Raw genomic sequence first — 27515 nt, 5'->3', positions numbered from 1 at the left:
TGTTTGAGATTTTTCACAGTGAAGTGTTGGAGGAAAAAAACTCAATCAACCGTACTAGCGAAGATCCCATTATCTTTCTATTCCCTCCTTAGAAAGTGACATTTCCAAATGCACCGTCACATGAAAAGCTTATCAAAGAGCACGGAGCCAAAAACGCAGGATAAAATGTATCATAGGGACAACTTGAGCAGTTAATTAAAATCATCACGTAGTTTTTCCAGGTTGTGGTATGTGTGATATGTCAACTTTTTAAATGTATAACTCACTGTGGTTTATTTTCCTGTACCTTCTCATATTTATTTAATATTCATTTTTCTCCTGATTTTACATTTTTATGTTCTTTTTCTTTAAGAGGGTCCCCCAAAATTGTAGGAGCTTCAAGCTGCACAGCACCTGGCTCCACCCTGGCCTCCGGGGTCTTGCTGCTAAAGACCCAGCAAAGCCAGTGGAAGCCTAGGGAGGGGAGTGGGGTGCTGTAAGGGGCCCCCACAGCCTAGAGTCACCACTAGGCCCAAGGGATGGCTTCCCAGCAGCACCACATCCCACAGGCATCAGGCTCGGCCATAAACACAGCCGTCCGCCTGCTCCTTGGCTCTGGGCCTGCTCAGTCCTTCAAATGCCAGCTCAGACATCGCCTGCTTCCAGCAGTCCTCCCTGACTACTGCAGCTGCCCCCGTGCCCCTGTGCCCCTGGGTGCTCACACTCCTCCACTGCTGTGAGTACACGGCCATGTGCTGGGCCACAAGGTCATGTGTCTGTCTCCATAACAGGACAGTGCCCCTCCTTTTGGAGGGGCAAAGTGACCCTCCCTGTGCAGGGCCAGTCACACTCCTTTCTGTCTGTGGTGCCTCGCACTCAGCCACGCTCCGTGAGTCTGCATGAATGAAGCAGGGACTGTACAACGAAAGAGCAGGTGCTGAGACAAACCAGTCCTGGTTGAGTTTGAGACGCATAAGCCGGGATCTCCAGGGGTCAGGCCTGTCTGCTCCACGCCCGCTCAGGTGGCTAGCAGGGCAGAGGTGGGCACATGCTCCGGGGCAGGCCGGCCTATGCTCTGACACCTGCCTGTCCCACACCAGACCAGATGCCAGTGCCCACAAAGTGATGAACATCATAGCAGTTCTGAGGGATGCATTTCTTTTTAAGTAAACTCTATGACCAACTTGAGGCTCAAACCCACAACCCTGAGATCAAGAGTCATATGCTCTATCAACTGAGCCCAATGGCCAGGCACTCCTGGGGGAGGAATTTTCAAATGACAAAAATAAGACTCACATCAGTGGGGCACTTGGGGGCAGCAGGAGTGGGGCAAGAGGGTGGAAGAAGAGGCTGTCAAGATAGGGACACGATGTCAGGAATGTCAAATGTGAACCTCCTCTATCCTAGGTCACCTATTAGCTTCACAGAACTAGTGTTGGGCTTGTAACGCTAACTGACACAATCGGCCAGCTGGTAGAGAGTTAGCCCCTGCTTTGAGGCACCACCTCACCTGGGAAGGTGTGATCTTCGGAGCTGGTGCCTCAGCAAGCACGACTTATACATCCCTCTCTCTGGCTGGCTTCGACAACAGGGCATGTTTTCAGAATTTGGCTTAAGAAATGCAGACTTATTTCCCACCTTTCCTTTTTGTTGTCTCTGAACCAGGCTTCCTTTAACCTGCAGAGATGGCGATGCTGGGACTCAGGGGTGAGGGGTCTCCACTGAGGCTGGGAGGCTGAAAAGTGCAGGTGGGGGCCGGGCCTCTGGGGAGGTCCCCTGGGATATTCCGGGTCAGGTGCGTGACCTGAGGCAGGGTCTGCAAAGTAGAGACAGGCTGCCCCTCCTGAGACATCACCCACCTTTTGTCCAAAGTAGAGCTTGGTGAACGTGAAGGTCCTCAGGTGGCTGCTCTTCTCTCGGATCTTGGGCTCGAGCTTTTCCCGGAACTTGTTTTCCATGATCATGCTCAGGTAGGGCCAGATCTGAGAGATGATCTGTGATGACGAGAGGAGGCCCTTGGGGATCAGGTCTGTTTCCCCCACCCAAGACCCAGGGCTGCCCAGGACAACCTGGCCCCGGGACCTTACACTGTAGCACCCCCAGGCCTGCCTGCCCACCCACCTACCATCTATCCGTCCATCTGTCCATCAAACATCCCGTAACTAAAGCAGCGGTTCTCACACTTGCCCAGGCAATGCGTCTTGTTGCTGTTTTGCAGAGCACCATGAGTCACTAAACCTAGTATCACGAACCTTTTGGTTCTGTGCTAAAACATAAGCTATCCGAGCAAACACTGTGGTGTCATCAAGAAGTAGCAGGTGCCAGAGGCTTAGGGAAAAAAAAGTCACAGAAGACAAAGTTAATTTGTTTTCTGTGAATTTATTTTTTTTCTAGCAATCAGAAAAGGCTGCCTTTGGCCGATCTCTGCAGCAGAGCAACTCCTAGCCCGGATCTGGGAAGCAGGCAGAGAAGGGTAGGGAGGGAGCAGCAGGGCTGACACGTTCCTCTTCCTTCTCTTGGACTCTGTAAACACAGATGCCCCTCGCGGTCGCCAGACCCATTATCAGGGGAGCCTGAGGCAGTGGGATTACAGGCCTCTACTGCCCCCATCTCTCTCGGGGCCCCTTTAGGAGCTGGTCCCATCTTCCTCACTCGCTGCTGTGTGGGCTGCCCAACGGGTCTCAGGCACGAGGTTTTTCGGAGCACACTTGGTGCCCCAGTGTGTGGTTTGTCTACACAGCTGAGGACGGGAGCCTCATCCCCAGTCACACATCCCCAACGCCTTGTGTAGGGATAGTGTGTGTCAGTTCAAGAAAGAAGGGTGTAACACACGGGGGTACCCATGAACTAGTGGACACACAGGGAAGAAGAACTCTACTTTGGGGGCTCAGAACAAGGTCTGTCCCAGGGGACCTGGGCCCTGCGTTAATCCACAGAAATCCAGCCACTCCTCTGAAAGGAACCATCCCCTTCCAACTTCTACCTGCAGGCTGGGAACAGTCTTGACCCACACGGCAATGACATTTCTGGTAACACAAGACTATCAGCCTTGGCTCGAAAACCATCAGGAAGTCCTTTTTTATACCTAAACTGAAGTCACTCCTGCTACGGGCTGTTCTAACCAGAACAAAGGCAAGGTTTGTCCTAGAAAAAGGTACTGAATCAGGATACTTGAGAGGGTGGGAGGATATATGAGCCTTCATGTCTAGGAGACAGGTTTGGGCTCATCAGGTAGGGGCCAGACTCTGCTTCCTCGTCTATAAGAAAGGGCCAGACCTGGACTCACAGAGCCGGGCCCTCCCTGAGGCATCGGGCAGCAGGCGCACGGGGGATCTGCGCATGAGCTAACAGCAGTCAGAGGGATGACGACAGTGACCCTGACATCCCAGGCATCATGGTGCTCTCATGACCTCATGAGTCCTCACAACCTCACCCCGCAGCGACCATCATTACTCCCACTGCACAGACGAGGGAACCGCTCGGAGAGGTTAGGCAGCCGAGTCAGGGCTGGCCCCCGGGATAGGCCCCCCTCTCCCTGGGAAGTGCTGAACTTGGCCTCCTGGGGGGCTGCGTTTTGCTCAATCCTTCTATTTTCTAACATTTCTGCTATGACTGTCATTAATTTCAGACTGAAAAAAAGGGTGTTGTTGTTGTTGTTGTTGCATGTGTGTGTGTTTAAAGAAAGTCATTGGAAATGAGAACCCCGAGGGTGGGAAGGGAACGAGACAGGCAGAAGGGCCATCTCTGCCCCAGCGGGCCTTAGTCCATAGTCGCCTCGCCCCCACCCAATGTGGGGTCACTCAGCCCAGGAGCACCAAGAGGACGGGGCCCAGGAGGCCAGCCCCAGCAGGCCCACCACAGCCTTACCTTGTTGGCCCACTCGACCCGCTCCACATCCGGGAAGTGGATCTAGGGAAGAGAAGCCCTGAAGGTGAGTTAGACTCAACAGCATTCGGCCCCTAAAGACCCAGCAGCGCAGCCCTGGGGTTCCCGCTCCCACCCCACTCACTCCACTCACCCCACCTCTGCTCTGCTTCCCCGCCCTGCTCAGTGCCCACCCGGCACCTGCCAAGAGGCTCAGCCACCCCTGCCCCGGGCACACTGTCAGGTGGGGCAGGCTGCAGGCAACCAGCAACGCACTGCCCACACTGACACCTCGTCCTCCCTCCTCCCAGCTGGGAGGCTTACAGGTGGGCGGTCCTGGACTGCTCCCCACCACCAGCATCCCCACTGCACCGTAGCCCTCAGGCTGGAAGGGTAGGGCTGGAACCCCTCATTTGCTTATGCAAATAAGCCCCACCTTCCCAGTGGAAACCCAGCAGAACCCCCATCCGACTGGCCCAGGGTACCACCCCACTTTGCTCCTTGCCACTTCTGTCCTCCTTATCCTTTTAATGACACAAATAATGACGGCCTCTGGGGAAAAATTAGAAAATCAGGCAAGCAAAAGGAAAGATATTTTATCAGAAAATGCTGAGTGACAACCACCGTTAAGCAGGTTGATGCGTTTCCTTCCAGGCTCGTGGCAGAAACAAGGATATGTAGTTTTCACAGAAATTGAGGTCACAGTGTTTTGTAATCTGCTTTTTTCCACTTAGCAACACGTAGGATTGTGTTGGTTCATGCTGTTTTCATAGGTAACTGGGGAATGGGAGCGCCCCTCCCCAGCAGGCCCCATCCTGTAGTCACATAGGCGAGCTTCCTTCAGGTCACAGCTGCCAGCCACTGTCTGCTGGGCAAGTCCTGCTCCATCCCTGGGTTGGGGGGGTTATCCCCAGGAGAAGTGACAATCCTACTTGCTAACCTTTGCAGGACCGGATTCTGAGGGTTCTTAACCCCTTGCAAGACTCTCAGTCTCTCCCAGTGTCTGCTGAGCTTCTCACAGAACCCCAGCCCAGCCCCCAAGGTTTTCAGGGACAAAGGTGTAAGACAGTACTGGTGCCTGACACAAAACATGGATCAGCAAAATGGTAGCAATGGTCATCTCTGTCGCCAAGTCCTTGGAGCACAAGGCCAACTCAGAATCAGATTCATGGTGGGCATAGGACCTCCCAAGCTCAGGAAAGGAAACGTGTCCATGCAGTTCACACACCTAGTGCACACCAGGCCCTGGGCTAGCTCTGGGGATGCCCTGAAGGCCCAAACATAGACCCTGGCCTAGACCATTGTGCCCAGGAGTATAAAGTAATTTAGTTCCTTTAGGAGCAGTTTTTCTTTTTTATTATTTTTAAAGATTTTATTTACTTATTCATGAAAGACACAGGGAGAGAGAGAGGCAGAGGCAGAGATTCCGGGCAGAGGGAGAAGCAGGCTCCATGCAGGGAGCCAGACGTGGGACTCGATCCGGGGTCTCCAGGATACACCCTGGGCTGAAGGTGGCACTAAACCGCTGAGCCACCCAGGCTGCCCAGTTTTTCTTTTTTTTTTAAGACTTATTTGAGGAGGAGAGAATCCCAAGCAGATTCCCCGCTAAGTGCGGAACCCTAATGCAGGGCTCCATCTCATAACGCTGAGATCATGACTTGAGCCAAAATCAAGAGTGGGTTGCTTAAACGACTGAGCCACCCAGGTGCCCCTTAGGAGCAGTTTTAACAGCCTTGAGAAGTCAGAGAAGCCCAGTGCTTCTGGGACTCCAGGAACACCAAGCCCTCTTCCAGCCTTAGATTCCCCAGTTCTAGATACTGATCCATACTAACTTGAAGAAGCATCTAATATTCCCAGGTGCTACAGGAAAATCACTGCCTGGTTCCCAGAGGGGGAGCTGGCCCAGTCCGCAGGAACAGGAGGGAATAATGGGAAAGGAAACCTTGGGGGCTGTGCGCAGGAACTGGGGACGGCCCATGCGGTTCAGCTGGGGAGAGGCAGCCTATTCGCCACATTCCCTGCTGCTGCCCTGGGTCAGGTCCCAAACTGGTACTGGGCAAATGGAGCGTGAGACCCTTTCATTGGCCCGTATCATAATGGCCAGCACTGAAGTAAAAACTCCTCCATGGGGGGAGGAAAAAGACATCCAGTCCTCTCTACTGGCTCCATTCATCACCATCTTTGACCTCACTTCTTCCAAGCAGCCTCTCCTGATCTCTCAAGTCAGAGATAGGTGTCCCTGTTAGGTGTCTGCTGGTTCTCCACTGCGGCATTGAATACACCTCATTAGAGCCACTTGGTCTTACTGCCAGCCTCCTTACTAGACTGGAAGCTCGAGGGGGCTGACTCAGACTTGTTCCCTATTAGTCCCTGTCCCTGGCATATGAATGTCTTAATAAATATTTGTGGAATGAATGAATGCATAAATGAATGCAAGCTTCTTGCCTTCACACAGCTCCTAGGCTGGTAAAGGAAGCAGGCAATTAATGGACCATTGCAGTGCAGGATCAGTACCAAAGTGCAGGGAGTGGGACCCCCACAAAGGAGAAAGGTGGGTTACGGCTGGGCTTTCACTCACACCTTTGCTTCTCTTCTGCTCAAGCCTGCTGGCTGGACCCCTCCGTCTCCTCCTTCCACACTGACCACTGCACTCCCACTTGATGTGTATATCCTTTCTACACCTCCTACCCTCTGCCTCTCCAGGGGAGGTTCTGCATCCCTGGGAGCTGAGTTCTGATCTCCTGCACCCTGGAAAAGCGATCCAGCTTGGCAGGTCCAACCCTGGCCACACTTGGGAGCCAGTCAGACAAAGATTCCTGAGCTGCCTCTCACTCCTACTGAATCAGAGTGTTGCCGGGTGGGGCCTCGCAATTTATTTTTAACAAGCTCCTGGCATGATTCTAGAGTTCCGTCAGGGCTGGTTGTGTGGTATTAATGACCAACCCACTCTTTGCATTAGAGTGGCCCACACTCACCCTGAACGTGTGGACAGGAGCGGAACGCCCAGGGCCCGCACTGGTTTCATGGTCCCTTGGCCAGCCACACTCGTGTTTGAGGCTCCTTGCTAAGAGATTCCTCTAGAGAGCAAGTCTGAATGCCCTGATGAGAGCAGCGATTCAGGCTGAGAAAATAAGGAACCATCAAGTAACCCTGTTCTGCCCTAGGCACCTGCCAGCTCGCCTCGGCCTCAATCTCAGCACCTGTCATGACTCCCCAGTGATACCAAACCCAGAGCCAGGCCATCTTCTCTGTGGCTGCCCCCAGGGTAGGTCCCGGACCAGGGGAGGATGTCAGAGAGCCAGACACTTAGGGAACAGCTACTCAGCCCCAATGCTTCCTCAGTTTGATGGAGACAAATTAGTCATTTTTCCATTATAATTGGACTTTTGAAAAAGTCTTTCCATACTCCAAATTCTCATGTTTTTATCTGCTGACTTTCTATTTTAGCTTTGCACTTAGGTCTTTAATCTGTCTGAAATTTTTTTACAGCAGGTAAGATAGGCATACAGACTCCCACTAAGGCGATTTTCTACTATCACACTAAAAAAAAAAAAGGGGGGGGGCCCGTCTTTCCTCCCAACTTCTGAAGAGCCTTTCCTCACATGTTTCTGTCCAGTGTGTTTCTGGACTTGGTATTGAACTCCATGGTTTTATTGCCTGTTTGTAGGCCAGTGCCACACTGTTCTAATCACTGTGGCTTTGCAACATGACCCTTATAATCTTCAATAACCTTTTTTTTCTTATCTTCATCCTTCTTATTTCTCCTAGGTTTGTCATCACAGGCCAAGCCCTGTGGCACCACACCATGCAGTGGTGGTGACAGCGAGCAGGTCTATCTTGTTCCTGACATCAAATGGAAGTTTTTCCATGAAGCATGATTTTTGCTGTAGATTTTTAGAGGACAGCATTGATCAGATTGAGGAAGTTCTTTTGGAGAGCTAAATTTCTGAGAGCTTTCATTATAAATGGGTATTGAGCTATATTCAGCACTTTCTCAAATCTACTGAGATAATCAGGTTATTTTCCCCTTTCATCCACTAAGGTGGCCAAGTTAACTGATGTTCCTTTATAAAACAAAACTGTCTCTAGTTCGTGGAATAAGCCCCATTTGAAGCAGTTCGTTTAGTTAGCCTGATATCTCATTTAGGATTTATACACTCACAATTCAAAGCGGTACCTACAATTTTTGTTCTTGTACAATTCATATTTAGTTTTGCTACAACGATTTTATAATAAATTGTAAAACTAGTGGGACAGCTTTTCCATATCCTATTTTCTAAATAACCTGTAAATAATAGGAATTTTCTGATCAGTGAAGTTTCTATAAAGACAGCTTTTTGGGGTGGGAAATTACCATTTCTCTCTTTAGTGGTTAATGGTGTATAAAGGTCCACTTATCTCTTATTATGGTAATTTTGGCATTTATATTTTTCTAGAAATGGAACTAGTTCATCTAGGTTTTCAAATGTACTGATATTTATTTATAATATTTTATTATTTTTAATCTGCTTTATCTGTAGTTATCTTTTTCATTCTAAATTTTATTTTCGTCTTTTTCTCTTTATTAATAGATCAAGGATGACAAAGGTTTTGCCCATTGTATTAATCTTTTCAGAGCACTAGCTTTGGTTGTTGTTAATAATTTTCTTTTCCTTTTGCATTCATATTAAAATTTTTGTTCATTTTCACCCTTAATTTTATTATTTCTTTCCCTACTTCTCTGATCTAAAACTGTTGCTCTTTTATGTTCTTAGAATTGAAAATTTTATTTCAGTTTTTGGTTTATGAGAAATTCAAAGTTATAAATTCCCCTATGATTTTTGGCATAGTGTTTTCATCATTATTCAGCTCCCGTTTTTTTTTTTAATTTTCATTATGACTACCTTTGAAACAATGATTTTTTAATAGAATAATTTTAAATAATTAGACATGTGAGATTTCTAAAGCTATGTATTGTTTTCTATTTCTTTATAGTCTGCACAGTCTGTAGGATGGCAATCAATCGGAATATATTGATAATTCCTTTGTGGCCTAGTGCATGATTAATTTCTGTGACTGTTGCAGGTATGATCAACTTCTTAATCATATCCTTTGCAAAAAAAAATCATGCCCTTTGAATATTCTTATCCTTATTTCCTCTTTGTCTACTTGATTTAACATTTTCAGAGAGGAATGTATTAGAGTTTCCAAGCCCAAATGTTGGTTTATCCACCTCCCTGTGTAGTTGTGTCAGGTTGTTGGTTTACATTTCAAGTTTATATTATGCAGTACATACATGTCTAACAGTTAGATTACCGGTTTTTTTAGATTACCTTTTTAATTACTATTCTTTTTAAAAGATTTTATTTATTTATTCATGAGAGACAGAGAGAGGGGGTGGGCAGAGAGAGAAGCAGGCTCCCTGCAGGGAGCCTGACATGGGACTCAATCTGGGGTCTCCAGGATCACACCCTGGGCCAAAGGCGGTGCTAAACTGCTGAGCTACCTGGGCTGCCCTAATTACTATTCTTTTTAGGATTATAACACCCTGGTCTTTAGGAGGTGTCTGAGTTACATTCTATTTTGTCTAATATTAAAATTGCCATTAGTTTACTTTTGTTTCAAAGTTGCCCAGTTGTATCTTTTCCCATCCTATTTTCAAACCTTTTTGAGTTCATGTTATCTCCTATCCCTTAGAACTCACCTTAATCCCTTATCAGCCCCATTGCACAGATAAAGAAACCAAGGCTCAGAAAGGTTGCTCACAGTCGGCAGCTCCGGAGTGCCAGAGCTGAGACACAGACCCAGGTCTGTCTCACCACCAAGTCTGTACTCCTCCATCCTGCCTCCTCACTCCTCTTCACAACACCTATGTAATTATGTAACGAAGAGGTTTTCCTCTTTCGTAGAAAGCCTAATTTAGCAGGGGACTGCCCTCATGAGACCGGAGTCTTCACTGGTAGGCCACGCTTTAGAGTCTACAAAGGACATTCCACAGATACTTTGATTTCATCCTCCTAACACTCCATAACGTGCACAGCAAAGCCACAATCATCCTCAATTTACAGATGAGGGGAGGCTCAGAGCCCAGTTGGTACCTGCCCAGATCACCCGGGTGACCGAACTCCTATTTCTCCTGCATATATTTTGAGCCCAGCCGTCAAACCTTTTGCTCTCCGCCTCCTGCGCCTGAAGTGTCAGCCCATGAAGTCCGTTTTAGTGTCTAAGTATTCCTTGTGCATTTAAAATTTCACCTCTCTCAGCCTCGGGTTTCTCATCCACAAGAGGGGCACAATGCTGCCAATTCCACGGAGTACGTGAGTACGTGAGACTATGCATGCGAGGTGCTGGGCACCGTCCCCGGCTCGCGGTAAATGCCCCAGAAGCGGGGACGCTTGCGGGCAGGTGTCTGGACGCGGGAGGTGCAGACACTGTGACCCCTCTGTCCGCAGGTGCATGCCCAGGACAGTATCGGGCTACGTGTCCAGTTCTGTCTGACCCAAAGTCCAGCAAATTCTCTACGGGACCCCAGCGGCCTGGGCTCGGCACTCAGGGAAACAGAAGGGAGGCTAGAAGAAGCGAGGAGACGTGAGCACAGCGCAGGGGGCTGGGGCTGAAGGGGAGGACCCAGGTGAGGGCGGTTTCCCTGGCCTCTGCTGATTGGCTGAGGGCTGCGCCTGCGGACAGGCTGCGTCCAATGGCTGCGAGGCGCCTGCGTGGTACTGTCCAATGGGGAGGGGGCTCCACAGGCAGGTGTGGCAGAGGGGACCCAATCAGAGCCTCCGTGCACGTCTTCCGCACGTCTTCCCGCACGAGGTGAACGCAGGGAAGGCATAAATAGACCGCCGGCGGGCAAGCCCGGGGGCCCAGCGGTTTAGCGCCGCCTTCCGCCTGGGGCGTGATCCTGGAGACCTGGGATCGAGTCCCGCGTTGGGCTCCCTGCATGGAGCCAGCTTGCTTGCTCTTTCTTTCTTTTCTTTCTTTTTTCTTTTCTTTTTTTCTTTTCTTTTCCTTTCTTTCTTCTTTCCTTTCTTTCTTTTCTTCCTTCCTTCCTTTCTTCTCTTTTTCTTTTTTCTTTTTCTTTTCCTTTCTTTTTCTTCCTTCCTTTCTTCTCTTCCTTTCTCTTTCTTTTTCTTTCCTTTCTTTTCTTTCTTTTTTCTTTTCTTTTCTTTTCTTTTCTTTCTTTCTTTCCTCCCTCCCTCCCTCCCTCCCTTCCTTCCTCTCTCTTTCTCATGAATAAATAAATAAAATCTTAAAAAACAAAAACAAAAAACTGCTGGCCCGGACTCGGGCTGAGTCCTAAAGCCACTGGACTTCGGTCCCAATACCTCACAGGGCTGGGAGTCTCCGGGACCAGCCGGTGGGGAGACACCCACACCTCCTGGCAATGCAGGGGGCAGACTGAGGCAGGGGGCTCACCCATCACCTGCAGAGCTCCCTAAAACGTCGGTTCTTGGTAAGGGCCCTCGCAGATTTAGACTCAGGAACCTAAGGACCTTCGGCAGGGACCCAGAGGCCTGTACCTTTCACGAGCTCCCAGGTCTCCCAGGTGGTTCGGGTCACGGGGGTGAAGGGGTGTGGAAGTCTGGGCGGGCAGGGCTCCCTGGGCTGGAGGACCTGCTCAGGCCCTGGAAGAAGGTGACCGTTCCGCCCCCGGGGTTCCTGACGAGGCTAACCAAGTCCCCATCCGTGTCTCCAGCAGTCACTCTTGGGAGAATACGGCTTTGTCATCAAATCCTTACCAGCACCTTATGGGTCCCGGTTCTTTTACAAAGGGAATAACTCTTGTGCCACAAAGAGCAAAGGGAGGCAAGAGCCAGTGGATGAAAAGGATGAAAAACACAGTACCACGAGTGGGCCTGGCTTTGGCGCTTCCCCTACCCCTAAAAATGTGAGCCCCTCCCAGCCCCCATATAGCCAGGCCGCGGGAGTAGGAAGTGCTGCCAGGGGCCCTGAGAGGCACGGGTCCAGCCTCAGGTGTCTTCTGATGGAGGGAAGTGAGGCTGCAATGCCGACCCCACTCAGGTCTGCAATCAGGAGCTGATGAACATGAATCTAAATGGAGACAAATTCAGAGCTCTAGCATTCATTCACCCCTCAAACATGAACACAACCCTGACTGATGCATTACAGGTGTGAGCAAGTCCCCAAAGTAGGCCTGGGAAATTGTAAAGTTGCCCAGGCCAGTGGTCAAATCACCAGGACCCTGGATTCCTCCCCCCCCCCACACCCGCTCCCCGACAGTGCCCCTCAGAGCAGCTTAAAAAGAGGGGACCTCAGCCCCCACCTAAGGCCTCCCTTTTTCAAACTCACATCTTCTGCTATTCGCGTGCTTGGGCCAAAGCCTCCCAGGCAGAGTGGGCTCATATTTTAATGACAACATTTTTAAGGCAGTGACGGTAAGGAGAGTTCAGAAAACAGAGGCAGACTATAAAGCAAACTCAAGTAGAAGTCGGAATTCCAGGCTCGCAGAGGCCACCACCACGGCACCCCACATCCATGCTTCATCCCCAGGTGGTCATGTGCTTTACTTCTTAAACCCTTTAGGAAAAATGATCCCACAGCAGTGAGGAAATGGAGCCAGAGAGATGGCCACCCCAATCAGCGCCGGAGCCTGGGCAGGGCCCACGGACAGGCTGGGAGGCCTGGACAGCAGCGGTAGGCGCCAGACCCTCTCAGGAGGTGGCGGGATCGGCCAGCTTCACTTCAAGGGCCTGCCTGTCACCAGGCGAACCTGGCTCACTCCCTGTCACAGGAGGGTCTGTGTGTCTCTTTGTACCCTGAAGACCTGAGACCCGTGCCCTGAGAACTACACAGGCACAGCCACAGAATCACACGTCCACACAATGATACCTTCTTTGCTGGGGAAAAAGCCTCCTGGTTCTTCTCTGCTCTGGTGTGCATCCTTACACTCACACATATGCGGACTCAAATTGATGCCACCAACAGCCTCCCATGCTCAAAGAAGAGAGGACCCCCTCGTTCCAGGGCTCCACAGGGATGTCCTGCCACAGGGAGGCCACATGGAGCTTCAGGCCAGCTCCTGTCTTTGGAGACTGGTCCCTACTCCATGGTGCCTATTTAGTGGTTCCTCCTCTACTGGAAAATGGTCCCTCATTTCATATACTTTTTTCCTGGTTAAGTACAGACTTTGACCCATTTTTCTCTCTGTTCTTGAGAGGTACACATTTAACCATAAAAACTGCTTTTAAATCTGCCCACTATTCTTAAAATTACCCGGCTAAAAGAGCTTTAAAGGAAAAAGTTATTTGGCCAACTTGAAATTCCATCTAATGCTGTTCTAGAATCCATAGGCTCTTGAACAATGCACCAGCTTGCAGCCTGGCCCAAGTCAACAGGAGCCAGTAGAAGGAGGACACCGAGCAGATAAAACTGCAAAGGTAGTCACTGGCAACAAGAATCCTGGTGCCAGGAGCCTGTCATCCTTTGCTGAGGAACAAGGGCTTGGAGCATGGAGGGGCTGCCCCAAGCTGTCCACATGGGTGTGTTTTTCAACCGAGTGTAATGGTGAATCAGCAGAGAATGCAGTCCAACAGTTAGGTCTGGTCATGCCCCAAGGTGAAAAAACATATCTTCTTGCTTATCAAACTAGTATGGGTATACCTCAGAGATACTGCAGGTTTGGTTCGAGACCACTGTGATGAAGTGACTATACAATATTACAATAATATTCACTTAAAACAAGTCAAATGAATTTTTCAGTTTCCCATATAAAAGCTAGGTTTACACCACACTGTAGTCTATTAGGTGTGCAATAGTACATAATTAAAAAATGCTTTATGGCTAAAAAATGTTAACCATCGCCTGAGCTTTCAGGGAGTCATACTCACTAATTACAGATCACCAAATAGAATAATGATGAAAAAATTTGAAATACTGCAAGGGTTACCACAATGTGACACAGGGACAGAAAGTGAGCAAATGCTGTTGGGAAAATGCACATAGAGACTTGCTCGATGCAGGGTTCCCATAAACCTTTAATTTGTAAAAAATGCAATTATTGCAAACTGTAATAAAATGATGGAAGCCTTAAGAGACCAAAAAGTGAAAGTCCCGATGCTGATAAGGCCACAGTGAAGTGGGAAAGAGAATCTTTATGGTGTCCCTAAGCTTTTTTTTTTTTTTTTTAAGATTTTATTTACTTGAGAGAAAGAGAGCATGAATATGAGCAGGGAGGGGAGCAGAGGGAGAGGGAGAAGCAGAATCCTCACTGAACAGGGAGCCCGATGTGGGGGGCTCAATCCCAGGATCTGAGATCATGACCTGAGCTGAAGGCAGATGCTTAACCGACTGAGCCACTGGGGGGCACAAGGTGTTCTAAGCTTTGACAAATGAGTTTAACATGTAGGAATCCACATTAAGGAACTTGAGAAACACGGACTAAGGTTCCTGCAGCATTCGCTGTAGTCTTCCTGGAACAAACTTTTCCTGAGAGCCTCCTATGTACTGGGCAGCGAGCAAGGAAATGTGGGTACAGACATGGAGCAGGAAATGCACCTTGCCCTAGAAGAGCATTCAGTCTGGAGGAAAAGTCAGACACAAGAATAGGCAGGTGCAAGCCCATGAAGGAAGTGGGGTGTGACACAGGCTCCAGGTGCTGTGGGGGCCTGAGCTTGCACTGGAAGAAAAGATCAAGAGAGTCAGTCTGGCAAGGTAGAGGGACAAATTCCAGACAGATCCAGGAAACACTGCCTGCCTCGGCTAGCCCACGAGGAGGACAAGCTTGGAAATAGCAGATAATCAAAGCTAACGAAATGGTTCAGCAGTGTAGGGTATATTCATATTAAGGATATTGTAATCCTTAAACAGGTTTTTTTGGAGAATGTTTATAATATAATGCTAATAATAGAAAAAAACAGGGGGGAAAAGGGTACAAGTTTTTTAAAAACTGTTTTCAGGGATGCCTGGGTGGCTCAGTAGTTGAGTGCCTGCCTTCGGCTCAGGTTGAGATCCTGGGATCCCAGGATGGAGTCTTGCATTGGGCTCCCTGCAGGGAGTCTGCTTCTCCTTCTGCCTATGAGATATCTCTGCCTCTCTTTCTGTGTCTCTTGTAAATAAATAAATTAATAAATAAATTAATTAATTTTAAAAAGCAGTTTTCATACATCTTCAATAGAAAAGAAGTATACGCAAATAGAATGACGTATTTCTGTGTGGAAGGACTATAAACAGTGTTCTAATTCTTTTAGGCCATTTCCAAATATTCTACAATAGGACTACTTTCACCTTTATAACCAGAAAAACCAGATTTTAAACCAATTTATAACCAGAGACTTAAAAAAAGTAAACACGACATGGGCCAAAGAATGGAGTGGGTGACTCTGGAGTTTTGAAACATCCTGTGTCCCTGAGAAGTTCCCTGTTTTTTTATTGTGAGCATCGAGAGGACTCCTGGCATACTGTGATGGGGCTTCTTGGGCAGGAGCGGCCAGGCCACCCCATGCTCCCTGAGACAGACAGCTTGCAGGAGCCGGACCCTGACTCCCCGTGTGGCCTGGCTTGGAAGGCAGGGTGAAGAAAGTGGGGCTTCTCCCTTTAACAGTTTCCACTGGGGCAGGAAATACCTTAACTCTTCACTATTTGCAGTAAAGGGGGAGGAAGAGAGGAATCACTTTCCTCAAGCTCATGTGAACACACTCCGGGCTAGAAGCTCTAGGCTTCCCTGGATCTCTCCCCGAAGTAACTCTGAATGGAGGGGTAGGGAGTCAGGACAGGGAGAGGGCAGGCTGAGCCCCAGCTCCCCAACCCCCCTCCTCTGGGTAGCTGGGTGTGGCCTCCAGGGGGCAGCTCACACCAGAGTGACTGGGACATTTCCCACTGAAGTGCTAGCTCAACCTGCCTGCCGTCGACTGGCCTCGGAGGCCAATGGAAGCTGGCGATCAGCTCTCCACTCTTCCTGCCCACTGCACAGGTGGCCATGAAAGAAGAGTGAGACAGGGATGCCTGGGTGGCTCAGTGGTTGAGTATCTGCCTTTGACTCAGGTCATGATTCCGGGGTCCTGGGATTGAGTCCCACATCAGGCTCCTCACAGGGACCCTGCTTCTCCCTCTGCCTATGTCTCTGCCCCTCTCCCTGTGTCTCTCATGAATATATGAATAAAGAAGATGTGGTCTCTGTATACAATGGAATATTACTCAGCCATTAGAAATGACAAATACCCACCATTTGCTTCAACGTGGATGGAACTGGAGGGTATTATGCTGGGTGAAATAAGTCAATCGGAAAAGAACAAACATTATATGGTCTCATTCATTTGGGGAATATAAATAATAGTGAAAGGGAATAGAAGGGAAGGGAGAAGAAATGTGTGGGAAATATCAGAAAGGGAGACAGAACATAAAGACTCCTAACTCTGAGAAACGAACTAGGGGTGGTGGAGGGGGAGGAGGGCGGGGGGTGGGGGTGAATGGGTGACGGGCACTGAGGGGGACACTTGACGGGATGAGCACTGGGTATTATTCTGTATGTTGGCAAATGGAACACCAATAAAAAAATAAATTATTAAAAAAAAAGAGAAAAAATATTTTAAAAAAAGAAGAGTGTGACAGTGACTGTCACCTTCCTGGGCCTTGTCTACCACATGCCCCTCAACACACCCCCACTATTACTAAGGTCCTCAGGTACTTGGCTTGCAGAGGTACTTTGCTGTGGACATTTCTGTGGAAGCAAAATTCCACCCCTCATCCCTAATGCAATGGGCAGTCTTGTGAGAGCTCGAGCATCATAAATTGCTGTCCCCTGAAGCCCAGAAGCTGCTCACCCCAGAATGAGATTATGAGCTCAAGTGACCAAACCTGCCCAGAGTCCCCACCCCCTCCCACAGCCAGCAACACCAGAAGTGTCACTTCGTGGGCCACTTCCAGCCTGGACCAGCCCCCTCCCCCAGGCTTTCCCAGGGCCTTGCACTGCCACCTCGTAGGACTGATCACACTGTGTCAGGAAAGGCTGTTCTAGCAGGTCTGACTCCCCACATAGACCAGGGATTCCTTGAGGGCAGGACCGTGTGGCACTCACAGCATCGGCCAGCTTGCAGCACTGTGCCTGACACATCACAAACCCTCGACAGATGTTTCCTGACAGAGTACAGGAATGAACACACGGATGCCTAAGATCCTTGGGTTGGGCCTGGAGGGGCAGACGCCCATATTCCGTCCCTCTTCTTGCCCAATCCTGGCCTAAGACATTGTCAGTCCATGAAGCATCACTAAGACGTGGGGCAGAGACCCAAGGGGCACGACTAAAACGTGCTCTGTTTCTTCCTTCCTGAGGACAAGCCTGACCTCAAGCCATTCGCATGACCTCCCAGGGCTGCGGGGACCTCACAAGAAGTCCCCTAACTCCAAGCAGATGTTTAAGACCAGGTCCCACGGCTCCGGCTCCAAGAACTGAACTAATTTGAGCGGCCAGCTCGGCGCTGTCATTGCATTTACTTCCTCTAATTAACAAAAGTGTCAGTACAGGACAGACCACGAGAGCCTGGGCGCTGGCTGACTGCTGCTCCACCCACGGAAAGAATGCCAGCTCAGCCCCAGGAAAGCAAAGCCCTCAACCCTGGTCCTCGGCCTGAATGGCTGGCAGGGAGGCTCGGAGGGGACCATCCCGGGGACACTGCTGGGAGCCCTGGGATGCACACTGCTTTGCGTGAACAGTTCACTTAACCCTGGTGCTTGCCTAGCTGATGTCCCCAGGGCGCACCCATTTAGATGATGGACAGCCAAGAAATGCCACCGAACAGGGTCCTGTGGGCCTGAGGCACTTCGGAAAAGCCAACCTTTTCTGATTAATGATAGCAGACTCCAGCAGCTAAAAAGACTCCACAGGGCCTCTCCTAAAGCCTTGCCATTTTCAGAGGGGAATCAGGGATCCAGGGGACCTTCTCAAGGCTCCCCAGTGAATGAGTGTCAGACTCCAAGTCCGCACCTGCCACCACATCACATCGGCCCCCGCCCCCAGGCCCATCCCAGCAGAAACACAGGGTTAATTGTCCCTAACAGAGCTGCCAACTGATTGCTATCAGCTGGCTGGAGAGCAAGCCCGGCTAGACCTGAGACCACAGACATGTTTGCTGGCGAGACACTTGGTGATGAGTGTCATTCTGGGGAAAGGTGGCGTTAGAAGGCCTGGGAGACTGAGGATGCAGCGCCAGCCCCGCTGAGCCAGCCCTGAGCCAGCCCCACTAAGCGCGCACGCAGGCCTCCTCTCCACCAGCAGCTCACGGCCCACCAGCGCGGCCTGCAGAACCGACCTCCCGAGCTGCGGCCAGAGGAGTGGTGGGGCTGGGCTTTCTCCAGCTCTGGGGCAGCAAGGACTCCACTTTGGTCACTATGCTATCCACAGTCCCCGGCCCTAGTGAGGGGGGCTGATGGAAGAGGCTCTTTATGCCTTGAAATATATATCTAAGAACTGTGTGCAAGATTTATATAAAAATATATCAAAATCCATTCACAAACACCAAACATTCGCCCATGAGCAGCAAGTGGCAGCTACTGCTCCAGTGAGAGCATGAGCAGCGAGGGCAGCTTGGCCTGTTCTCTCCAAGTGGCCAGGCCACGTTCACCAGATAAGAGCATCCATGGCTTCTTTACTTGTGAGGAACCCTTTCTTCCAGCTATCTCTTCCATAGAAGGGAACCAAAGGAAAGGCAGGGCTGTGTGAAGTTTGACCAGAAACAACCTCCTTTTACAGGTGGGGACACTGAGGCTCAGCGAAAGAAAGGAATACAGTGATCACCTGGAGGCAGAAGGGTGGAGCCAGGTGTTGAGGAGTCTTTGCTCCAATGAGAACTAGCAATGACGGGACGCCTGGGTGGCTCAGTGGTTGAGTGTCTGCCTTTGGCTCAGGTCGTGATCCCGGGGTCCTGGGATCAAGTCCCACATTGGGCTCCCCACAGGGAGCCCGCTTCTCCCTCTGCCTATGTTCCTGCCTCTGTGTCTCTTGTGAATAAATAAATCTTTAAAAAAAAAGAACTAGCAATGGCCTGCCAGGGGAGACTTGCTCCAGCTCAGCTTGGCCCGGGCCTCCACCCCCTCAGGGGGCTTGGTGCAAATTAGAACAAGATGCCCTGTCTATGCAGCATGCAGGCTGGATTCTCCACATTCCCCTCCCTGGGTGCTGCTGTGGAGAGGGGATGACTTGCGCGACTGTGCCCAAGGGTGGAAGCCAAGACCCTCAATTTTCTTTAACCCCACCCCTCCCTGCCAACTGCTGGTTTGCCGTTAACTTGTAAAAATATTTCTTGATACCAAAGGAGGTCATAAGTCATAGACCCCACTTCCATGCAAGGAAATCAGTTCTCAAAACAGGGACAAAGACACACCAAAAGGTCTATGTAAGGATAAAGACACTCATGATCTAAAACCGTGGGCAAGAGTCATGCTGCCCCCACCACACCTAGAGCCACGTCTCTGTATGTGTTCCTCGGAAGACAGGGACAAGATCAGAAGAATATTCAATCAAGTGGCTTCCAGGTTTTCGGCATCATCCTCAGGCTTGGCAGCTTTCACGAGGCAAGGCGAAAAGCCCACATTTGCATCTAGTTGCTCGCTCTAGGTGTTCACACAACCAACCTCCCCAGACCTGCTTCTCATTCTGATGTCTAGCTCCCCAGATCAGAAAACACCCTGGAAGATTCCTGGATCTCACACTAATCTAGAGGCCACCAAACACCCAGAGTCCCGCTCTTACACGTCTCTCATCCCCCTCCCCTGACCCCACTACCACCATCTTGGCTTAAATCAACTTCTCATCTGGTCTTTCCAGCTTTCCTCTCACCTCCCCTCTCCTCTCCCCGACCATGCTGCTTATTATAGGATCTTTCCAAAGCCTTCCACAGGAAACCTTCCAAGGAAGGCTCTTTGCAGCCTTCAGAAACAGGCCCAAGCTCCATCAAGCCCCCCTCTATTTGGCCCCTTGTTCATCAGGGCCCTACTACACACTTGAGCCAAACCAAACCACATGGTGCTCCCTTATATACTGGCCACACTGTGCTCAAAAGCCTCCTCCAGCTTTGTAGCACCACTGCCTCAATCCAAAAGGCAATCCAGGCCTGGCCCACCAAACTGGCCATCTAAGCCAGCCAGGAGAATCTGGAGAATGCAAGCTGAGGCCAGGCCCCTCCCAGGATTCTGCCAAGGAAGTGGGAGGCTATGGTCTGGTGACAATCTGAGATGGAAATCAAGCAGGATGTCCTTTACTCCATACTTTCGACCCCTCACTGGACCTTGTTGAGACTCTTATCTCTGGCTCCTCGGAGACCTCCATGGCAATTACCTATATACATCTACTTCCTGCCCCCAGCTGTCCTCTTGGTAGGAGAGACACCATCACCTTCCTCGGTGTACCCTATACCCAGCTGGGTCAGGCCTGGAGTACGGTGTGTGAGGTGAGGCAGCTTCTTGTGTTGTCTTACCCATCAGGCTGAACAACCTGTTGGGTAATTTCATGTTGCTCCTGGTGTTTGCATGCATGGGGGCAGGTAGTGGTGGTTGGGGCATGTCAATGCCACTATAGGATCTGATTCTTGCCTCCATTTCAGAAACATTGCTTATTCCATCCCTAATACCACAAGGGCCAGAAAGGGAGGGCGGTCACTTGGTGAGGCCTCACAGCCCACCCTCATGGATTGAAGCCACCATGGGGTCCCAACAGAGGTCTGACAGGCATCCAAGACTCCCTCAACAATGAGCAAGGAGTGTGCATAGGTTCAGGTCTACTCTATGGATCCAGATCTTTCAGGATAAGCCCCCAAAGAATAATCAGGAAAACCAAGTTTGAGAGGTGAGCCCCAAATACTGTTCCCATGGCTGCTACCCTAGGAAAGTTGTCATTGTGCTTTTTTAATTTGCACCCTTAGCAGAAGGCTTTGGCTCCCTCATCCTCAATATATAAAAACCAATTTATAAAACTGAACTGTCAATCTATATGTTAAATATCAGTATTACAAGGTGAACCATATTCCCCAAACTTGTATGTTGAAATCCTACCACCCCTGCACCCTAGAATGTGACTGTTTTTAGAAGGAAGGCCTTTAAATAGGTGATTAAGTTAAAACGAGGTCACTAGGATGGGCCCTAACCCAATCTGCTGACTTTATAAGAAGGGGAAATTTGGACACAGAGACATGTAGAGAGGGAAGACCATATAAAGACATGGTGGAGATAGCTATCTACAAACCAACGAGAAGCCTCAGAAGAAGCAAACCATGCTGACACTTGATGACATCTCCCCCTGTGGGCCTGAGTATATCTGGAAGAATCAGAGAAGCACCCAGAAGTGTAGTTTTGGCACAGACCAAATCTTGGATGCAATGCCTATTGGGACTTGCCTGTGTTTCCCCAATTCATCTCATCCCTGGATTCACCTAGGTGCCTCAGTTCCACCTGGGAGTTGTGAGGTGGGGCTAAGAACTTGTTTTTGTTAAGTGGACCAGGTGATTCTCAGGGCCAGAAGCATTTAAGAAACCATAGTCCTGGCCACTTCACAGCCGGAGGAGATAGGTCTGTAGTTGTAGAGTGTGAATGTGTTTACGTGTCTGGGCACGTCTGAGCATCCCTGCCGGGCAGAGGGAGGGAGAGAAGCTGGGGATCCAGCCTCCCACCCCATCTCTTCCATCCCATCTCTAGCCCGGGTCCCCTCTGTCTATCCCGACCTCTGCTGAGGCAACTAGTCTGCAGTTTCTATCATTGCTGCGTTTGCGGATTAGCCCTGCGCCCCACGTTCTTCCTGTGAATCAACAGGCGGGTGGAATAAATGCCTCCTGCTTCCCTCCCGAGTAACTTTGCAAAGCCCCAGACGCCCTTGTTTTTTTTTTTTTTTTCCTGGGTGTGGCCCGCCCGTGACTTCTCTCCCAGGCTCTGGGCCCTTAAGTGAAGCCTGGGCTCCCCCTCCCCGAGCTGTCGGGGCCGGCGACGGGGATGACACTGGGGGCGCCGCCTGGCGGGGCATCAGGGCTGCGGGTCGCGGGGCTGCCGCCCCAGCTCCCCGGCGGACCGCGGGTTCCTTCCGGGCCTCCAAGAGCATCCGCCCCACCTCCGACCTCCGTCGCGTCCCGGCCGGCCCAGCTCACCCAGGCCGGCAGGTGCTGGCCCCGCAGCTCCCGACTAATGAACTGGCGCTCGTCGTCCAGGAACTGGAAGGCGGCCGCCAGGCGCCCGAGCTTCCCGCGCCGGTTCCTGCGCCACCACATCCACAGCAGAGCGCCGAGCAGCAGCCAGGTTATGCTGAGCCCCAGGTAGCCGGCCAGGTAGACGGGAGCCAGGTAGAACAGCACTCGGGCCACGAAGGTGTAGAGCTCGGGCAGCAGCTGGCTGGACAGGCGCGGCTCGGGGCGGGGTGCGCGCTGGCCTCCCGGGGCGCCGGGGGCGCAGGGCTCGTCCGCCATCTCGCCCCCGCCGTGTCGCCCTTTCCCAGAGCTTCACCTGAGCCCAGGTCCACAGGCCCCGACACCCGGGCACATCGGCCCGCCAAGCGCGAGGGCCCAGCCGCCGCGCCGCGCCGCACCTGCCCCGCGGGACCCGCCGCCGCGCTCCGGGCGCTCAGCTCTGAGGGCGCCCCACCCTGGAGCGCGGGGGGCGGACTCGGAGCGCGGCCGCGGCGCTCGGCTCCCAGCCGGGCCCCCTGCTCCCGACGTCTCCGCCCCGGGGCGGGCCGTGAGGGGGCGGGGCCGTGGAGGGGGGCGGGGCCGCGGAGGGCGGGGTCGCGGTTCTGCGGAGGGCGGGGCCGCGGAGGGGGCGGGGCCGCGGAGGGGGCGGGGCCGCGGAGGGGCGGGGCCGCGGGCGGGGGTCGCCGGGTTCTGCGGAGGAGCCCGCCGCGTGGGCGCCCCCCACCCGGCCTCGCGCGCAGGCGTCCGCGGAGGGCGCAGTTGCAACGCCCGGGTAGAGCGCTCGAAGCTCTAGGCGCCGCCCCAGGCGGGGCGTGACTCACCGAGGCGTGTGGACGAATGGCTGTCATGGATAAACATCACATAAAACCTGTTTCCTACACCCAGTTGCAATAGGCATGCTAGTATGGGCTGGGAGCTGGGCGTCCGAGCCTGCCACGGACCGGCTCTCCGGGCCTCCGCACCCCACAGTGGGCCTGACTCCGCCTGAGCCCCCACTTGGCCCCTAGAGCCCGGCATCGCTGTCCCCTCCTCTGGCTCGTAAAGCTTAGACCCGGCCCCCAACCCCAGCCACCCAAGCGCAGGGTCCCTATTGCCCCCCGCAACGCCCTCTGCCCTGCATTCCCTCTCTGTCGGGTGTCAGCTTGGACCTTGATTCCCTGCATCGTCAGACCCGAGTTCCCACCCCAAGTGACCAGCACAGCGGGGGGCGACGGGTGAACACAGGAGAGATGAAGGGCAAGCCCTGGGGTGCTTGGGGGTCAGTCGGGAAGCCCGTGGCTTCTAATCTTTCCTGAATGATCGAAGCAGAGGACTCAGTCCCCACAGGCCGACAGTAAATCGTCTTGTGAACGGGCATACACTGTCGGCGGCTCGCGTGAGGGGGCACATCCATTAGTGGAATGTGATTTTGGAGTTGACGAATGTACTGGGATGATTCTGAGCTTTCAGTGATTTCATTGAAAGGCTGGACCAATGGGTGACGGGCACTGAGGGGGACACTTGACGGGATGAGCACTGGGTGTTATTCTGCGTGTTGGTAAATTGAACACCAATAAAAATTAATTTATTAAAAAAAAAAGAAAAAAGAAAGGCTGGACCCAACGGACAACAGAGGATAACTAACTATATTCTCTTTCTGTCCCTTCAGGTACTGTGCTCTCTCCGGTCTTGTCCTTCCTTACTGGATAAAACGTTTTCAGTAACAGGCGTGTTCCTGGTCAGAATAGCTGGGCTCTCGTCTACCGTCCTCAGCCTTCCAGGACTGAGCCAAAATGGAAGCTGAAAGCCTCCCCGCTTAGCTCTGTTACACCATTTCCCAGTGTAGCCTGAGAAATCAATGAAGGAAATGCAGCTCACTTGAGGTTTGCATTTTCTTGTTCTTGTTTTTAATTTGGAGTTCTTTTTTGGATGTACACAATCCTATTAAAGGCTCTGCGAAGTCCTGCACATAAAAAGCTATTAAATTTTATTTAACTCACTGTTTCCCAAATTATTTGACCACAGAATTCTTTTACTCAAAACACTTCTCTTACTGGTTGACCCAAATCAGCCTCTGCTAAAGAACTGAGAACATATGATAGGGGTATGGGCAAGTGCCCTGGAACCAGAGGCAGGAATCCTGCCCACTGTCAGGATGGATGCATCAGCAAGCTGACTGTTGACTCAGCTCTGAATCCCTGCTGCTCTTCCTACTGACCTGCCTCCACTGCCTCTGGATGAAGTAGAGAGCACCTTTTCCACAGCTTTCCAGGGTCACAGAACTTTCCAGAGACTGCTTCGCCCTTATCCTGTCCCAATTCCAAATGACTTGGAGAGAGGACCCAATTGTATCCATCATCTCCTCTCCTCTGCACAGACACCAGGTCCACACCACATCCTCCTTGTGGGTTAGCATGCTTGCAGAGGGGGTATGGAAAGTAGGCTGTTTGGAGGAGGATTACTAAATAAAGGAAGGTTGCTGGTTCGTGAACTGGATGGACACCCACAAAGATGTCCAGCAAGAGACTGGGATCAGCCTGTGGAATGCTGCTACCCTCAGCTGTGCTGCCTTCTCTGCTCCTTGAACACACCAAGCTCATGCCTGCCCCAAGGTTTTTGTATTTGCTGTTTCCTCTACCTGGAAAGTTCCCCTCCTGAATTTTTCCCAAAGAACATTAGGGTAGTGGGATGGTGGTTGATTTTCTTTTCTAAACTTTATAATGCCATTAAATTACTCTCGTAAATTAGATATATAAGAACATTGAGAATGTGACACTTAAAACTTCCTGTCCCCCCTGAGGTTGAATCTGTGCCTAGAACATTGGAGCCATTATTTCTCTTGACCTGAACACTCTAGTTACTATCGTCAGAAAAAGACATTTTATGTACCATTTGATCATCACAAAGCACGGGCAGAACGATGCCTTCTGAAGCCTTTTCCCTGAATTCATTTGAGAGTTCATCAAATTATAGCAGTGCTTCAGAGAACATTAGATCATTTGTTCAACATATTTATTAGCTACCCTTGTGGGTCAAATTGTATCCCCCGCCCAAAAAAAAATCTTTTTGAAGTCTTAATCCCTGGTATCTGTGAATGTTATTTGATTTGGAAATGGGATCTTGATAGACGTAACCAAGTTAAGATGAGATCATACTAGATTATGGGACTCTAAATCTAATGACTGGTCCTTACAAAAACAGACTTCAAAACAGAGGCACAGAGGTTGTAACACAGGGTAGGAGATTGTGTGAAGACCATAGTAGAGACTGGAGAGATACAGCTACAAACCAGGGATCAAGGATGGGACAAGGAAGGAGTCTTCCCTAGAACCTTCCAAGAGAGCTGGGTCCTGCCAACACCTTGATTTCAGATCACCAGTTCCAGGACAGTAAAAAAAAAATGAATGCCTGTTGTTTAAAGCCATCCAGTTTGTGGTACGTTGTTCCGGAAGCCCCTGGAAACTAACACAGCCAACTACTAAGTGCCAGGCACTGTTCTAGGCACAGAAGATTCAAAGTGAACAGAAGAGATAGGATCTGTGAGAGAATGCATATAACATACTCATTATCTTGGCCATTTAAAGTGCACAGTTCAGTGGTATTAAGTACATTCATGATGTTGTGCAGCCAGCAGCCCCTCCATCTCCAGAGCTCTGCATCTCGCAAAATTGAAACTCCTGCCCCTGCCTGCCTCCCTCTGGCAAACACCATTCTGTCTCTATGGTTTTGACCAGTGTAGGTATCTCATGGAAGTCCTATAAATCATGTAGGATTTGTCTTTCTGTGACCAACTAATTTCACTTAGCATAATGTCCTCAAGGTTTATTCATATTCATATACATATGAATATGTATCTTCATATACATATGAATATGTATATTCATATACAATATGTAGCATAGTGGAAAATTCCCTTCCTTTTTTAAAAAAATATTTAAATTCAATTTTCCAACATATAACACCCAGTGCTCAGCCCATCAAGTGCTCTCCTCAGTGCCTGTCACCCAGGCAACCCCATCCCCCACCCACCTCCCTTTTGCAACCCTTTGTTCATTTCCCAGAGTTAGGAGTCTCTCATGGTTTGTTTTCCTCTCTAATTTTTCCCCACTCAGTTTCCTTCCTTTCCCTTATGGTCCTTTTCACTATTTTTTATATTCTACATATGAATGAAACCACATTGATGATGGTCTTTCTCTGATTGGCTTATTTCACGCAGCATAATACCCTCCGGTTCCATCCACGTCGAAGCAAATGGTGGGTATTTGTCATTTCTAATGGCCGAGTAATATTCCATTGTATACATAAACCACATCTTCTTTATCCATTCATCTGTCAAGGGCATTGTGGCTCCTTCCACAGTTTGGCTATTGTGGACATTGCTGCTATAAACATCGGGGTGCAGGTGTCCTGGTGTTTCTCTACATCTGTATCTTTGGGTAAATACCCAGTAGTGCAATTGTTCGGTCACAGGAACTCCCTTCCTTTTGAAGGCTGAATAATAGTCCATTGTGTGTATGTACCACACTTCATTCAGCCATTCATCTGGCATTAGGTTGCTTCCACATGTAGCTACTGTGAATAATGCAGCTGTGAGCATGGGTATACAAATAACTCCTTGAGTCTCTCTTTCCATTTTGGGGGGGTATATACCCAGAAGTGGAATTGCTGGGTCATATGGTAATTCTGTTTAATTTTTTTGAGGAATCACCATCCTTTTCTCCAGTGTAAAGTTTTACCACTTTACATCACCACCAACAGAGCACAAGGCTCCCACTTTCTCAACCAACACGCTGTTGTTTCTTTTTTTATACTAATCATCCTAACGAGCATGGGGGTATCTCACTGCAGTTCTGACTTGCATTTCTCTAATGATTAGTAATGTTGAGTATCTTTTCATAAGCTTGTTGGTCCTTTGTAGATCATCACTGAAAAAACACAGCAACATTTTTGGGGATGCAATGTACAACCATGGTGACTGGTTTCAAATCTAGTATTCCATATTCAAAAGCTGCTAAGAGAGCAAATCTAAAAAGTTCTCAACACACACACACTGTAACTATGTGAGGTGATAACATGTATTAACCTTATTTTAGTGATCATTTCACAATATATACAAATACAAAATCATTACATTGTATACCTTAAGCTTACCCAATGTTATATGTCAGTTATGTCTTCATAAGGTTGGGAAAAAATTAAAAACACAAAACAATGATTTGCTGTATGACCGTTTGCAAATGTCATTCCCACTCTAAACCTCAGCAACCTCTTGTGCCCAATATGAAGGGTTTGACCAGAGCATCTATGAGGTCTCGGGCCAGTTCTCAGGGTCTCTTGATAATATACCAGGTTACCAAGCTTAGTACCCAGCAGTAGGTGCTTTATGTTTGTGAAGGAACACACACAAGAATGAATAGACAGATGTGTTTGAGCCAAGAACCAGACGGCCCTTAATCATATCCTCTGATAAAAAACAACAGAGGGAGCTGCAAATAACTACTTAGCTTGAAATCTTCTTGAGCCAGTCCTGAAAACCGCACAACCAGTGAAATTTGACAATATATATGGAGCACTGGGGTGCTGGGGGTGGGA

At 50.1% G+C, this 27515-nt stretch overlaps 1 protein-coding gene across 2 annotated transcripts in view; it reads right to left on the bottom strand.

Annotated features, from left to right (window-relative positions):
- ESYT3 (extended synaptotagmin 3) overlaps positions 1-22464 on the bottom strand; it is a 47084-nt gene extending 24620 nt beyond the window's left edge. For both annotated transcript variants that reach the window (XM_055321299.1, XM_055321298.1), the window contains exons 1-3: positions 21909-22464; positions 3847-3888; positions 1839-1973 (exon numbers count right to left, since the gene is read on the bottom strand). In XM_055321299.1, coding sequence (XP_055177274.1) covers positions 1839-1973; positions 3847-3888; positions 21909-22223 — 492 coding nt within the window. In that variant the 5' untranslated portion in view covers positions 22224-22464. The remainder of the gene's footprint in view (positions 1-1838; positions 1974-3846; positions 3889-21908) is intronic.
- Between the last annotated feature and the right edge of the window lie 5051 nt (positions 22465-27515).

Source organism: Nyctereutes procyonoides, unplaced genomic scaffold (assembly GCF_905146905.1).
Source record: "Nyctereutes procyonoides isolate TBG_1078 unplaced genomic scaffold, NYPRO_anot_genome, whole genome shotgun sequence".
Taxonomy (NCBI): domain Eukaryota; kingdom Metazoa; phylum Chordata; class Mammalia; order Carnivora; family Canidae; genus Nyctereutes; species Nyctereutes procyonoides.
Note: the sequence above shows the minus strand (reverse complement) of the source record. Positions and strands in the feature narration are given on the sequence as shown.